General features: G+C 42.6%; 1 protein-coding gene across 3 annotated transcripts; it reads left to right on the forward strand.

Moving 5' to 3' along the window:
- The first annotated feature begins 199 nt into the window (after positions 1-199).
- F13B (coagulation factor XIII B chain) lies at positions 200-13,717 on the forward strand. Of its 3 annotated transcripts, none has more exons than XM_079981413.1 (11): positions 200-325; positions 2,464-2,664; positions 4,244-4,429; positions 6,299-6,475; positions 6,632-6,808; positions 7,463-7,642; positions 9,156-9,389; positions 10,683-10,889; positions 11,866-12,048; positions 12,736-12,946; positions 13,451-13,717. In XM_079981413.1, the coding sequence occupies exons 1-11, from the start codon at positions 262-264 to the stop codon at positions 13,452-13,454; spliced, it is 1,824 nt and encodes a 607-aa protein (XP_079837539.1). In that variant the 5' UTR covers positions 200-261; the 3' UTR covers positions 13,455-13,717. The 3 variants fall into 3 exon arrangements, with proteins under 3 accessions (XP_079837539.1, XP_079837541.1, XP_079837540.1); XM_079981414.1 differs by having other exon boundaries at positions 238-325; positions 2,468-2,664; XM_079981415.1 differs by lacking the exon at positions 2,464-2,664 and having other exon boundaries at positions 226-325.
- Positions 13,718-14,059: the final 342 nt, after the last annotated feature.

Below are 14,059 nucleotides of genomic sequence, written 5' to 3' on the forward strand. Positions count from 1 at the left end.
ATTGGAGTTGTAGTCCACATTGGCCACCTATGGTTTCAGGTTTTAACTTCTGAGCCAGTTCTACCAGATGCATACCTGCCTATCAGGCAGGAATATTGTTGAGATGCCAAGGGAAGCGATAGGTACACACAGTTCTATTAAAAGAATAAACTTTAACACTGTGGAAACAACCAGGGGGGCTTTCCTGATAAATGAGTAACTAAATGTCCTGAGTAAATCACAAGCATTTGGGATAATACAAGCTTGCAGGAGCTACTCGAGATGGGATATAAGAACTGGATTTTCCCATTTACATTGGCTATATTGGGAGACTGTCTTGCAGAAGGTAAAAACACTGAATCCTTTGTTGCTATGGATGCTAAAAAAAACCTGGCTTGTGTATTCTAAAAAGTGTTTTTCCACTTTGTAGAGGTAGTTGCAATTGGTATGTTTCAATAAATGCCCACAAATTATCAAAATGAACTGATTCAGTATACTTTAAAAAGTATAAAATCTGTATGTTCTCTTCCCTATTTTGTAATTTAAAATAACAAAAATCTATCAGTATAATAATGCGGGCCAATGTATATATGAATGCACCTTCCAGTATACCAGTCTTCCCCAAGTTGGTGCCTTCCAAATGCTTTATGCTACAACTCGCTTCCAACTAGCCTAGCTGTTGCTATAGAAGTCAAAAGCACCAGACCTTGAAATGAATGTTCTGGAGGAAATGTTGGAGAGTATTATTGAATGAAAATTACCAAGCATATAGATGGCTTGCTGGAGATGTTTTGCATGGCTTCTGCAAAGGTAAGGTGTTTTTTTTTAAATTAGTTTTACAAAAAGTAATGTTGAAGAGGCAGACACCAAGTGCAAAAATACAAACCCTGCTGACTGAAAGTCCAGAGGTAGAATTATTATCAATTTATGATGGGGTGGGAGGTTCACAGGCTATGAAGGACTTGCTCATAAATTTATTGACAGCTACACAAATTATTATAGCTAGGAAGTAGAAGGGGCAAGCAGAATATTAAATGGAAGAATGGTATAAAGAGGTGTGGGATATAGTTATTAATGATACATTAACATGTGCCATTAAGGTAAGACCGGGAATATGCAGAAGTGATTTTGAGGAGATATGGAGGGTTTTTGTAGAATTTGGACTATTAAAGCGGAAAGGGGTCAAACTCGCAAGAGGTGTTGAAAATTTGGGAGGTTGGATAGTTACAATGGAGTGGTCTCGGTGGTGGGGTGCACACTTTTATTCTTATTTATTTATGGTTTTTACTTTGTCAAAATAAAACAAATTTTTAAATAAATAAATGCAAATTCCAAATAAAAAGAAACACCTCGTTCCCTTCACACAAAGTTCTGAGTCAAACTTTTTTGCGATGAGAGTGTCAATAAGCATGCAGCTGAAGGGTGATCCAGTTGAGAGTATGTGCTTGGATTTTTAAAAAATCCAACCACCATCTCAGAATGGCAGTGGTGCCCATCTGAGAGGTGCCGGAATTGAGTTCTGGTGAGTTCTGACTGAAAAAAAGCCCTCGTTCTGCATGACTGGAATGTGTTGATACTTTTAACACCAGAAACATTTTATTATACAGTGGTACCTCTGGTTACAGGGATGCAGGTGGCGCTGTGGGTTAAAGCCTCAGCGCCTAGGACTTGCCGATCGAAAGGTCGGCGGTTCGAATCCCTGCGGCGGGGTGCGCTCCCGCTGCTCGGTCCCAGCGCCTGCCAACCTAGCAGTTCGAAAGCACCTCCGGGTGCAAGTAGATAAATAGGGACCGCTTACCAGCGGGAAGGTAAACGGCGTTTCCGTGTGCGGCTCTGGCTCGCCAGAGCAGCGATGTCACGCTGGCCACGTGACCCGGAAGTGTCTCCGGACAGCGCTGGCCCCTGGCCTCTTAAGTGAGATGGGCGCACAACCCCAGAGTCTGTCAAGACTGGCCCGTATGGGCAGGGGTACCTTTACCTTTTTACCTCTGGTTACATACTTAATTCGTTCCGGAGGTCCGTTCTTAACCTGTAGCACCACTTTAGCTAATGGGGCCTCCCACTGCTACTGCGCCGCCGCGCGATTTCTGTTCTTATCCTGAAGCAAAGTTCTTAACCTGAGGTAATATTTCTGGGTTAGCAGAGTCTATAACCTGAAGTGCATGTAACCTGAAGCGTATGTAATCCGAGGTACCACTGTAATTAAAAAAAGCTCACATCTGTGCAGGACGCGTAATCCAAATAAAATGCATCAGCCACTCTACTACTGAAATAGGCACATTTCAACCAAACAATTGGATAAAGCGGGCTTCCTTGGAGAGTGCCTTCCGAAAAAGGGCTCTTTTCTCAGTGGCTGCCTGCTGAATTTCAGATCGCTCCGCTCTGCAGTTAGGGGTACCTGAACTGAATTTGAACTCCACGTTGTTTCTTAAAGCGTGTTTGTATGCTGAATAATTAACACCTCCCACTGAATATTTTTTCTAGGCAGGCTTTGTGACTTACCAAGCATAAAAAATGGAAATATTGCCCCATATTACTATAGTTTTAAAAACTATTACTTTCCAATGAAGCAAGATGAGAAGCTTTCCTATTTCTGTTTGCCTGGCTATACCACAGAAAGTGGAAGTCAAAATGGAAAGATCAACTGCACGATGAGAGGCTGGGCCCCAGTCCCTAAATGCTACCGTAAGTCAATGTGATTTGCCTTTCCAAATATAACAGATTTCTTTGCATGTAGCAGAGGTGGGGAACCGATGCCCCTTGGACCAATTTTGATCCATAAGGCAATATTACCCTAGCCACTCCCACCTGTTAATCTGCTCAATGTCACTTGATGATATGCACACACCTGTGTGTTCCCTGTGGGGAATGTTCCAACAAAGATCCCTGCAGAGAGCAGGATTGAACCCTCCGCTCATCAGCTGGTGAGAAAGGAGTTCACTCCTGCTGGGTGCTGCTTCACCATTACGTTCTTGGGGAGGTTGCTCCATGCGCACACACCATTTCGTGCATGCAAAGTAGCAGCTTCTGTGGAAATCCCCTTATGGAAAAGTGCAGTGTGCAAATCCTCAGCTCCACATCTGCAAAGGATTTCTGAATATAGTGTCAGGGACCGTGCTGAGAAGGGCTGCACTGAGGAGGAATGGTGAGAGCCTTCCCCTCCCCCTGCTGCTCAGGATCCTGAATCTTCCCAGGAGCAGGAGGACAGTATAGATTTGGAACAGTGGTTTGCAGAGGGACATAGTTCAGAAAACCGGCGTTGGGAGGAACTGGGTGGTGAACAGCTAGGAGAAGAACTTGGGAGTACCTTCATTCCTAGAAATGGATTCTTTGTTGTCTCAGTGTGATCATTAACATTTCTAACTGGTAAGAGACTCCTTTTGCTTTGTTCTGCTTAGCTACTGCCAAAGGGGGGGAGGAAGAAATGAAGGCTAAGAAGAGAGGTGCTCAAAGGTGAAAAAAAGTTACATTTTTAAGTAGAGCTACTGTACACTTCAGAGGGACACGGGTGGCGCTGTGGGTTAAACCACTGAGCCTGGGGCTTGCCGATCAGAAGGTCGGCGGTTCAGATCCCCGCGACGGGGTGAGCTCCCGTTGCTCGATCCCTGCTCCTGCCAACCTAGCAGTTCAAAAGCACGTCAAAGTGCAAGTAGATAAATAGGTACTGCTCCGGCAGGAAGGTAAACGGCGTTTCCGTGCTCTGCTCTGGTTTGCCAGAAGTGGCTTAGTCATGCTGGCCACATGACCCGGAAGCTGTACGCCGGCTCCCTCGGCCAATAAAGCGAGATGAGCACCGCAACCCCAGAGTCGGTCACGACTGGACCTAATGGTCAGGGGTCCCTTTACCTTTACAGTGCACTTCATCTCGTTTCCTATACTATATGATGCCCTGCTTGTGGCACCCAATCATCCTGGATACTAGGGTCGGCCTACCCATGAGGTCAGTGGAAGGGGGGAACTGCCTCAGATGGCAGGGTTCACTAAGGAAGCAAATCCCAATGTCAATCGTTCTCCCTCCCTTGCCCCTGATGTAGATCTTGCCTCACCCCTTCTCTGAATGATGCCATTTGGCGGTCCACCTTGGGTGCCCAAATATATTGGGCCAGTTCTGCTGGGTACTGTAGCTTATAGAGCTATAGGCATGTTAAGATGAGTGCTTCCTGGTCATTTCCATCAGTACAAATTCTATGCCACCTAGATGTGTTAATGAAGGGATCGCCTAATGCTTTCTCCATCTTTTCATTCAACACACCTGATTGTTTAGAGAAATGTACCAAACCCACCTTGGAGAATGGTGTTTTCACGGATACGAAAATGTCCTACAAAATCTGGGAGAGACTGCAATACAGTTGTAATTCAGGTTATCAGATTCCTGGAGGTCTCAGGGATAAAACTATACAGTGTCTTGAAGGTGGATGGTCAGCTCAGCCACAGTGTACAGAAACAACAGGTATGGCTTTAGATAATATTTCCCCTCCCACCCCACCTGAAGAGTTGTTCCTAAGGTTGAAAGCTATGTTCTCACCTGATGTATTTGGTGATCATCCAGCAGAGATAATTTCATGGGAATTTTTTTTTTTTTACCTTGGATAAGGAATCTTGTTTTTGTATGGCTATTTCAAGTGAATTTGTGGATGGGCACAAAACTAGTCTAGAACAAAACACTTTGGAAGCAGAATTCTCAAGAAAAGCCTTTTAGCTCTTGAATTTTCTTGGAGGGGAGCAGAACAGCTTACAAAGATGAGTCATTTGATAGCCCAGGCTTGCAATAAAAAAATACATTGCGCAAAAGGAAAAGAGATTGGAAGGGAGGAGGGAAGAAAAAGTAAACCCAGGCACTAACTCAGTTACAGAGTTCTTATAAATGACTAGCTGGAATTAGTACCATTCAAGGAGAGAAGGGAAAATAGCTGCTGTTTGCACATCCGAGGTAAGTAACTGCAACCTGCTGCTTGGCATTTTCTAGATGATAATTGCTGGAAGGAGGAATCTGAAAGGGTTCGCTTCCCCCTTGTTGCACCTGTGCAATACAACTAAACTGGAAAGACATTTAAAATTAACACTTTGTAAAATGTGCTTCTTAAATTGGTGGTGTTTGTAGGGGGCTGGGGCCTCAAACTGGGTATTTACGGCAACCAGGATGTTTTCCAGCATTATTGCGTCCAGTATTATTATTTTTTTCATCACTGGGCTAGCTTGCCAGTAGAGGGAGCTGCCAGCCTGCTCTTTTCCCTGCATTGTCAGTAAAACCAAGCGACTGTCTCTAGCAATCTCCACTAGAAATATGGCACAGAAAACAGGGGCATGTTCACTGCTGTATATGATTGGTAAGGTCATAAAAGCAAAAGTCCTTTTTAAATGAATTTGCTTTGCAAAAGGGGCTGTCCCGAAAAAGCAAGGGATCTTTTTTTGTTTTGTTTCATATGGTGATTGCAGCAAGGTTAGGGGACACAAGATACCACAAATTGACCGAAATGTCACAATTTAAGACTGTAGTTCGGTGTACACTTTGGCTGGATCTAGTCACATCAAAGAAGCGTTTCAGTTTAAAACGTTGTAAACTTAAAGGAAAACAGGTACAGAAAAACGGTACTCCACATCACTGTCTAGTGGTACAATGTTATATCGCACATATAAATTGCTTTTTCTTTACCAGTCTAGCTGAGTCCTTTCTTACTTGACAGTAAGTCCCATTGAACTCAGTAGGACTTACTTTTGGCTAAACATGCATAGGAGGAAGTTTAGATTTATATCTCTCTGGTCCTCCCAAAGGAGCCAAGGAGGGAATGGGAACGTAATGCATATGAGTGGTTGGTTTAAATGATGCAATCTGACAATTACGAATAAATTTACTTGATTTAGCCGCACAGTTTTGGGGAGCTAATGGGAATGTGTTTTTATACTGCATTTCCACCCAGTTGGGAGTCAATTACTTTGAGCTGATGTTAAATTTATGTTGTTCACCAATATGAACTAACACAAGTACGATTGCACCTTGCTCTCTACAGCCACAAATGGAGGCCTTGAGAATCAATCTAAGATCAGCTGAGACCAAGCTGATCCTATTGTGTTGCACCTGTTTTGTTTGTCTGCACACTCACCTGCCAGTTATACTTTGCTCCCAGATCAGTCATGGCCTGAAAAAAAGAATCCAAGATAAACCCACGAAATGTTTTGGTTCTGTATGCCTGCAATACAATATGCCTGGAATAGTGAATATATTCTCCACCCTGCCCCTGCTTCCTTTCTTATTCCCAATGTCCATTTGGTAGCTCTGCCATTTCATGCTGAAGACATCAATCCACTTCTTGTTTTTAAGAGACGTGCTCAGCACCAGACCTGGTGCATGGCCGCTACCACACAGCCCAGAGAACGTTCAGCCGAAAGGAAAAGCTCAAATATGAATGTGATGACGGATATCGTACGGCGGGAGGCCACACAATGGAAGAAGCACATTGTGAACCTCAAGGCTGGTCCCTGACTCCCAAATGCACCAGTATGTTGAATTTCCAATGCTTCTTCTGCGACTGTCTTGGCTTTGCCTTGTACAACATTTGCTTGGGCTAAAGCAAAAGTTCAGGCAAAGGACCTGGCATTTTCAAAAATGGAAAATGGAAGCCTTGCTCTTTTTCATTCTTGCATTTCTTCTTAGAATTGGGATGTTCGGCACTGAGTCCTGTCGAACATGGAGGTGTCGATCCCAACAAGGGAAGCTACGAAGAAGGAAATGTGGTTCAGTTCTTCTGCTTGGAAGGTTATTCATTAAAGGGGTCAGAATTAATTCAGTGCTATTACTTTGGCTGGTACCCAGAACCTCCAGTTTGTGAAGGTAATTCATGATGACATTGGAACTAGGGATTTTCTGCATTCTGCAAAGCGGCTCCCCCCTTTTTAATCTCCGTCCCCCCATAATATCAGTACCACAGCCAATGATTTTTCTTTTATATATCTTGAAAAATGGGAAGAATAAGCTGAATCATCTGATGAAAAGACTTTGAATGTTTACATGTCTTTATGTAGCAGGGATGTTTGGTTTTTGAACTGCTTGTTCGTCTGAAAATGGATGAATTTAATTTTCTGCTATTTGAAAGCCAGTTTGGCATCCTTTCTCCATTTTTGCTGTTTGAGGAGTGAGAGCTGCCTTTTATTGATTTGCTGAATTTAACAGAAGAAATATGTGTACAAATAAACCCTGATTTTGTAAGCTGTTTTACCCTGATCTATGTTTAGAGCATAGCTGTCAACTTTTCCCTTTTCTTATGAGGAATCCTATTCAGAATAAGGGAATTTCCCTTAAAAAAGGGAAACATTGACAGCTGTGGTTTAGAGACATGAGAAATCCTTCGTCTGGCTAATCATAAGTAGCTATTCTTACTGGGGAGGAGAGTTACTCTTCCAAACATACAATTCTGGGATTTCTAAAGGATTGTATGATGTTATAGAACCTAACCTGATTCTTTCCCCTCCGCCCATTTTTAACCAGAAAGAAGAAACAAGTGTCCTCCTCCGCCTCAGCCCCCTCATGCCAATGTGCTAGCCAGTTTAAGAACCTTCCGCCACGGAGACACATTGCGTTTGGAGTGTGAGCATCCCTTTCAGATTGCAGGAGACGAAGAAATCCGATGTGAGAATGGCAGGTGGACTTCGCCTCCCAAATGCATCGGTCAGTTGTCTTGCGAAACTGGACACTGGGGATTTAAAAGACCTTTACGTTTTGGAAGGTTGTCAATTTAGAGCTTTTGAGTACGGACCTAGAATTGGAGCCTCTCTCTTAGCACACACTCTGGAGAGCCAGTGTGGTGTAGTGGTTAAGAGTGGTGGACTCGTAATCTGGTGAACCGGGTTCGCTTCCCCGCTCCTCCACATGCAGCTGCTGGGTGGCCTTGGGCCAGTCACACTTCTCTGAAGTCTCTCAGCCTCACTCACCTCACAGAGTGTTTGTTGTGGGAGAGGAAGGAAAAGGAGAATGTTAGCAGCTTTGAGACTCCTTCAGGGGAGTGAAAGGCGGGATATCAAGTCCAAACTCCTCTTCCTCCTCCTCTTGGCCCTAAATTATGCAGTGGACCAACAACAGGTGAAGCTAGAGCCAATGATAAGTGGAGCCCACCTGATGACGGGTTGTGAGGAAGAAGGCAGGCAGATGGGGGCAGGATGAGGGCAAACAGGACAATTCAGCTGTGCCTCATTTGCCTTGAAGGAGCAGCCTTTACAGTCCTATTAGGGACTGGCAAACATGCCTGTTTGGGTCCCTATCACTCTTACAAGTTTTTACCTGTAACTCTGTTCCATTTGTGCTGTAATCTTCCCAACATTTTAATGCATATTTAAACGTGCATTTTCAAAATACACAGTTCGATGCATTCTTAACTAAAGGAGCTAATAACCACCAGTATCACCTCTCTTTTCAAACCAGCCTAAGGTCCAATTTGTGGATAAGAAAGTGTTTTGTTTTCAGATGGCACAAAAAACCCCTCAAGCCAGTTAAATAAGCATATCTTGGATACCCTTCACATTCATCAACAGCTGAGAGAATGCCTATTTTTATCAAAAGGCTAAATTAATTCATGAATATCAAATGCTAAGGGTCTTTCTGTATGAACTACGGAACTATTGATAAACCAGAATTTATTACTATTATTGTTATTATGTATTTATTTATGCCCTGCCTTTTTTCCTAACAGGGAGTCAAGGAAGCTTACAGATAAAAATAAGAACAGCTAAAAACATAGGGAAAAACAATTAAACATTGATAGAATTTAAACTATATATACATAAAAAATTTATTAACAACAACAACAAAACTAAAGGAGCTACATTCTAACATTCAAAAAAGTACAAAATCTAGTGGATAGCTAAATGCCAATCAGCACGTAAGTCAAGAGGTACAGATGAGACAATGCCATGTAGGAATTCACAAATATCAGAATTGCCCTCTTTCCATGACAAGGAGTTTGACCAGCACCCAGGAAGTTTGTTGTGGGTGAATTCTGAAATTTCTCCACTGTCTCTCAGAACCTCACACAAGTTAATCTTAATGCTCGTTCAACATGACAAAGTGGAAACTGCAAAGATGCAGAAGGAAATTGAAATTGAGAGTGTCATTTGTATGATTATTTGATAAAACACATGGATGCCAATGAAAAGACTTCTGTTTCCATTCCTTTTTTATTTTTCAGATGTTGGCAGGACAGGAAGCACAGAAGGTCGTCGCGGCTTACAAACTGAAGGGAGCTGCAGTTCCCTACCCATAGTTGAAAACAGTTTTATTTTTAATAACATCAATCCTTCACTGGCAAGCTACAAAACTGGTTCTGTAGTGGAATACAGATGTAAACCCTTCCATCTGATAGAAGGACCTAACACAATTCGCTGTGTCCAAGGAAACTGGACAACCCCCCCAGTTTGTTTAGGTAAGTATTGGAGGAGAATGTAGGAATTACTACAAGGTGCTCTCTGTGGGGCTACCTTTGAAGGTAACTCAGAAACTACAACTAATCCCGAAAGCGGCTGCCAGACCGTTGACTGGGAGAGGCTGCTGGGACTATATAACCAGTGCTTTTTTTCTTTAAAAAAAATGTTTACAGTAGAGGTACTCTCATTTTGACACAAGAAAACCACCATTTTATAGTTCAATTCAGTATACAGTATATGGACAAACATACAAAGATTCACAAAATGTTTAGGGGTATGCGTACCCCTATGTCCCCCCCCCAGAAAAAAACACTGCATAAAACACCAGTCTTAAAGGATCTAAATTAGCTCCTAGTACATTTCCAAGCAGAATCCAAAGCGTTGGTGCTGACCTTTTAAAGTCCTAAGCAGCTTTGGCCTTGTATACCTGAAGGAGCATCATTCAGCCCAGATACTGAGATCCAGCGATTCCCTCACTGTGAAAAGTGAGGTTACAGGGAACCCAGCAGAGGGTCTTTTCGGTAGTGGCGCCCACCTTGTGGAATCCCCTCCCTTCAGATGTCAAGGAAATAAAAACTACCGTATTTTTTGCTCCATAAGACGCACTTTCCCCCTCTTAAAATCTAAGGGAAAATGTCTGTGCTTCTTATGGAGCGAATGTGTGCTCCCTGGGCCGGGGGGGGGGGACCCGGGCTTCCCCCGCCAGCCTGACAAGCTCCTGAGCGGCTCTGGGGTAGCCCGCGAAGCCACCGCAGGGGAGCGGGGAGCCTTCATCCCGCTGTCCTGGGGAGGCTTTGTGCGGCTATCCCTGGCTTTTGTGGGAGGTGGGAGAAGGGACAGAGCGAGGCTCTCTCACTTCCCCCACCTCCCGCAAAAGCCCCCAAGAGCCGCATATCTTTTTTCTTTAATTCCCCCCCCCCCAAAAAAAGTAGGTGTGCCTTATGGTCAGATGCACCTTATGGAGCGAAAAATACGGTATATGACTTTTAGAAGACATCTGAAGGCAACCCTATATAGGGAAGTTTTTAACGTTTGATGTCTTACTGTGCTTTTTATTTATTGTAAGCCGTGCAGAGTGCTGACCATCAGGCATGATTGTGTCAGTGTCTCTAGGGTGGAATAGTATGAGAAAAGCAGATCATATTGACTAGCAGCTTAGGATATCTCCCCCCCCCCCCCAGTATCAACATTCTGGGTCAGATAGGCTTTTATGTGAGGGAATAATTGGATGCCAGTTATTGTGTTCTTTGTTCCTGGTATAAGCCACTTGATTATTGACCTTTGCCCTGCAGAACCATGTTTGGTCAATGAAGAAAACATCAGAAATCATAACGTAGAAATGAAATGGAACCTGGAAGAAGAATTATATTTCCTACACGGAGACATTATTGAATTGGTGTGCAAGCCAGGATACGTTTTGCCACCGTTGACTGGCGATGCTCAGTTGCTGGCGCAGTGCAATCGGGGAGAGTTAAAATATCCCAAATGTGTTTCAAAAGGTAACACTACATTGAATTCCACCCATTATGTTTAATCTGCAGTTTTGTGCTCTATCAATTTGAATCCTATTTGCACAACACTCTTCCTCAGAGAAGCTCAGAATGGCACAACTGGGTTTTACTTTCCTAACAAACCCCTGTGGTAGATCGGTATGATACATAAAGGTTTCTATAAGGTGCACCTGTAAACTTCACTGAAAAAGGCATTTCAATCCAGATTTCACTACTCCAAGTCTCAGTGCATTTCCCACTATACCAGGGATGGCTAATCTACAGCACTCAGTCTGCTCCACAATACATTTTTTTGTGGCTTTATTTATCTATATGACTGTTCCTATCTGTTCTCTACTGTAATATTCTGATGCCAAAACATTTTCATACCCTTTAAGCTACTCCAAATTTGTCCATTTTAGTTAGGTGTTTTTTTTAATGAAACTAAAATTATTATTTTTTAAAAAAAGGAGATACGGATTGCTCTCATACACACCACACACCACTTCCCATTTTTTATTTTCTTTAAAAATATCGGTTATTTTTTAAATTAAAAATGTATTTATTTTTTTAACGGACCTCTCCTCTGAGATGCCAATATGTTTTTGTGCCTCCCCAGCCCCTAAACGTGTTTTTTTAAAAAGAAAAATTGGCCACTGCAACTTTGTCATGCAGAGCCCAGAGGGCTGACAATTGGTCAGTGCAGCCCTTGACTACAAAAGTTTAGCAACATTTGTATGATACGATTCTGCTTCGTTTCTTATTAAACCTGACCAAGAGAGGAATTTTCTTTGCTGCTTTGCCCAGGAAAATCTGCTGTTTGGCACCGAATCGGAACAAACGGCAATTGGACACACACACTCCAAGATGTCTCCAAGAGTATTCCTTCAGAACTGGCTTGTGAGGAGAAGGCTGGTGCCACAAATTGGTCCTGCAAACTATTTTCTTAGGGTCACTTTTTAAACACATTGCTCTCATTTTGCAGACCCAGATGAAAGCTGTGGCTCTCCACCTTCCATAAAAAATGGAGTTGTTATGGGCTTGTTAACAGCGGACTATGCTCATGGTTCATCAGTAGAGTATAGTTGCCATGAATACCATTTTTTGCAAGGTTCGAGGAAAGTGTCCTGTTCCATGGGTCATTGGACTACCCCGCCAATTTGCATAGGTACTGTACAGTGTTGCTATTTCCCCCCCAGCATAGTGACAACTTGGAAAATGCCTTAATAACTTGATTCATTGCGCACTGCTTCTGACTGGTGTTGCTCAACTAATAAAGGCTGGGAAAAGCCAACATTACTTGATGTAAGGCTTTATAGAAGGGGATGGCTCATAGCTCAGGGAGGAGAGCATGCAGAAAGTAACTTATTGATTGCCGTTGACTAAAAAGGTAAAAGGTAAAGGATGCCTGGGCGGTTAAGTCCAGTCAAAGGTGACTATGGGATTGTGGTGCTCATCTCGCTTTCAGGCTGAGAGAGCCGGCGTTTGTCCACAGACAGCTTTCTGGGTCATGTGGCCAGCAGGACTAAACCACTTCTGGCACCATTTACCTTCCTGCCACAGCAGTATCTATTTATCTGCTTGCACTGGCATGATTTCGAACTGCTAGGTTGGCAGGAGCTGGGACAGAGCAAAGGGAGCTCACTCCGTTGTGGGGATTCGAACCGCCGACCTTCTGACCGGCAAGCCCAAGAGGCTCACTGGTTTAGACCACAGCACCACCCACATCCCTCTTGTTGACTAAAACTACAACTGACCACTTTAATGAATGTTGTAGTACATAGATCAGAAAAAAGCAAACATTTCTAATTAAAGTCGTGCCATGAGAATATTAACACTGCATTCATTTTCCAAGAGCCGTGCACCTTATCAGCAGAAGAGATGGCAAAGAATCACTTGGATCTAAGATGGAGCTTTGACAATCGACCGTATTTCCTCCATGGAGAATTTGTTGAGTTTGTGTGCAAAGCGTACTATTTCAGCTCACCTTCAAGTTCAGCATCTGATTTTAGAGCACAGTGTCAGAATGGACAACTGTTGTATCCACAGTGTGTACGGATTAGGGGGTAAGCAATTGATGCCGCAATTGTGTAACGCTACCTTTTGAGTAAGCCCCCACTGAACTCTGTGAAACTTACTTTTGAGTACACCTACTTAGGATTGTACGATAAACTACCTGTGAACCATGGAAGAAATTCATTCATGCATATTTCAAACTCATTATACCAGGAAGTATATTTGGAAAAGTATATTTGGAAAGTGTATGTTAGCTTAGAAACCTTGTACTTGAAGTGCTAGATCTTCATTTGTAGAAAGGATTCAACTTGGGGGTTCATTCAAGACATACAATCTTTCAAGCGCCTAACTTGAGTACTATCTGTGAGGATGGAATTGCTGCTTATAGATTTTCCCTAGCCTTTTTTTCTTAAGGGTTAGTGGAGCAAAATGGCTCTCCCTGTTGCATCTTTATGCCTCAAATCAATTTTGTTGGTAATAGCTGTTGTTGTTTACCATGTCTCTATTTAAATTGACTTCAGGGTATTTTGGTTTTGGGTTTGTTTGTTTTTTAGGTAAAAGAGAGCTGAATAAATAATGTTTGGTTGGCTCGTGGACTCTTTTCCATGTTGCAAGCTAATTGCCAATATGAACTTTGTATATCTGCTGTATATTTGCACAAGACTAATCGAGATAGCTGCTGATCTCATCATTTGGAGATGTTCATAAGACACCTATAATTTTATCAGGACAAGTTACTTCTTGTTTATTGTTGTAAGAATTGTTTTCTCAAAATTTATCTTCTGTACCATGAGAATAAATAAAAACAGTATTAAAAAAAATCTAAGTTGTTTACATTTCAACAAAAATCAATATAGATTGATGCAAAGATACAAATTCCACATTTGATGCAACCACTGCTAATCATAATTATCATACACATTTTAAGTAATATAATTTAGCAATAAATGACCCAGAAATGCCTGGCAATGCAGCATGATGGCCTTCCTTGATGTTTTTGCCGTAGTGCAGAGCAAACATGGAATGAACTCTTTTGATTAAACATTGGGAAAGGTCAGAAGGAAAGCAAAATATTTATCTCCTTCCATGAAAAGTATGCCTCTAAAGTATTCTTGAATCAGAAGCCAGCCTAACTGAATTTGTGAAATTCTTACTGGCCTTGC

This window comes from Podarcis cretensis, assembly GCF_951804945.1.
Source record: "Podarcis cretensis genome assembly, chromosome: 6".
Classification (NCBI taxonomy): Eukaryota; Metazoa; Chordata; class Lepidosauria; order Squamata; family Lacertidae; genus Podarcis; species Podarcis cretensis.

Coding starts and splice junctions, on each gene's coding strand:
- F13B (XM_079981413.1), top strand. CDS start 262: ATGGGATATAAGAACTGGATTTTCCCATTTACATTGGCTATATTGGGA. Junction 4,430..6,298: donor ACAGTGTACAGAAACAACAG/GTATGGCTTTAG, acceptor CTTGTTTTTAAG/AGACGTGCTCAGCACCAGAC. Junction 12,049..12,735: donor TACCCCGCCAATTTGCATAG/GTACTGTACAGT, acceptor TCATTTTCCAAG/AGCCGTGCACCTTATCAGCA.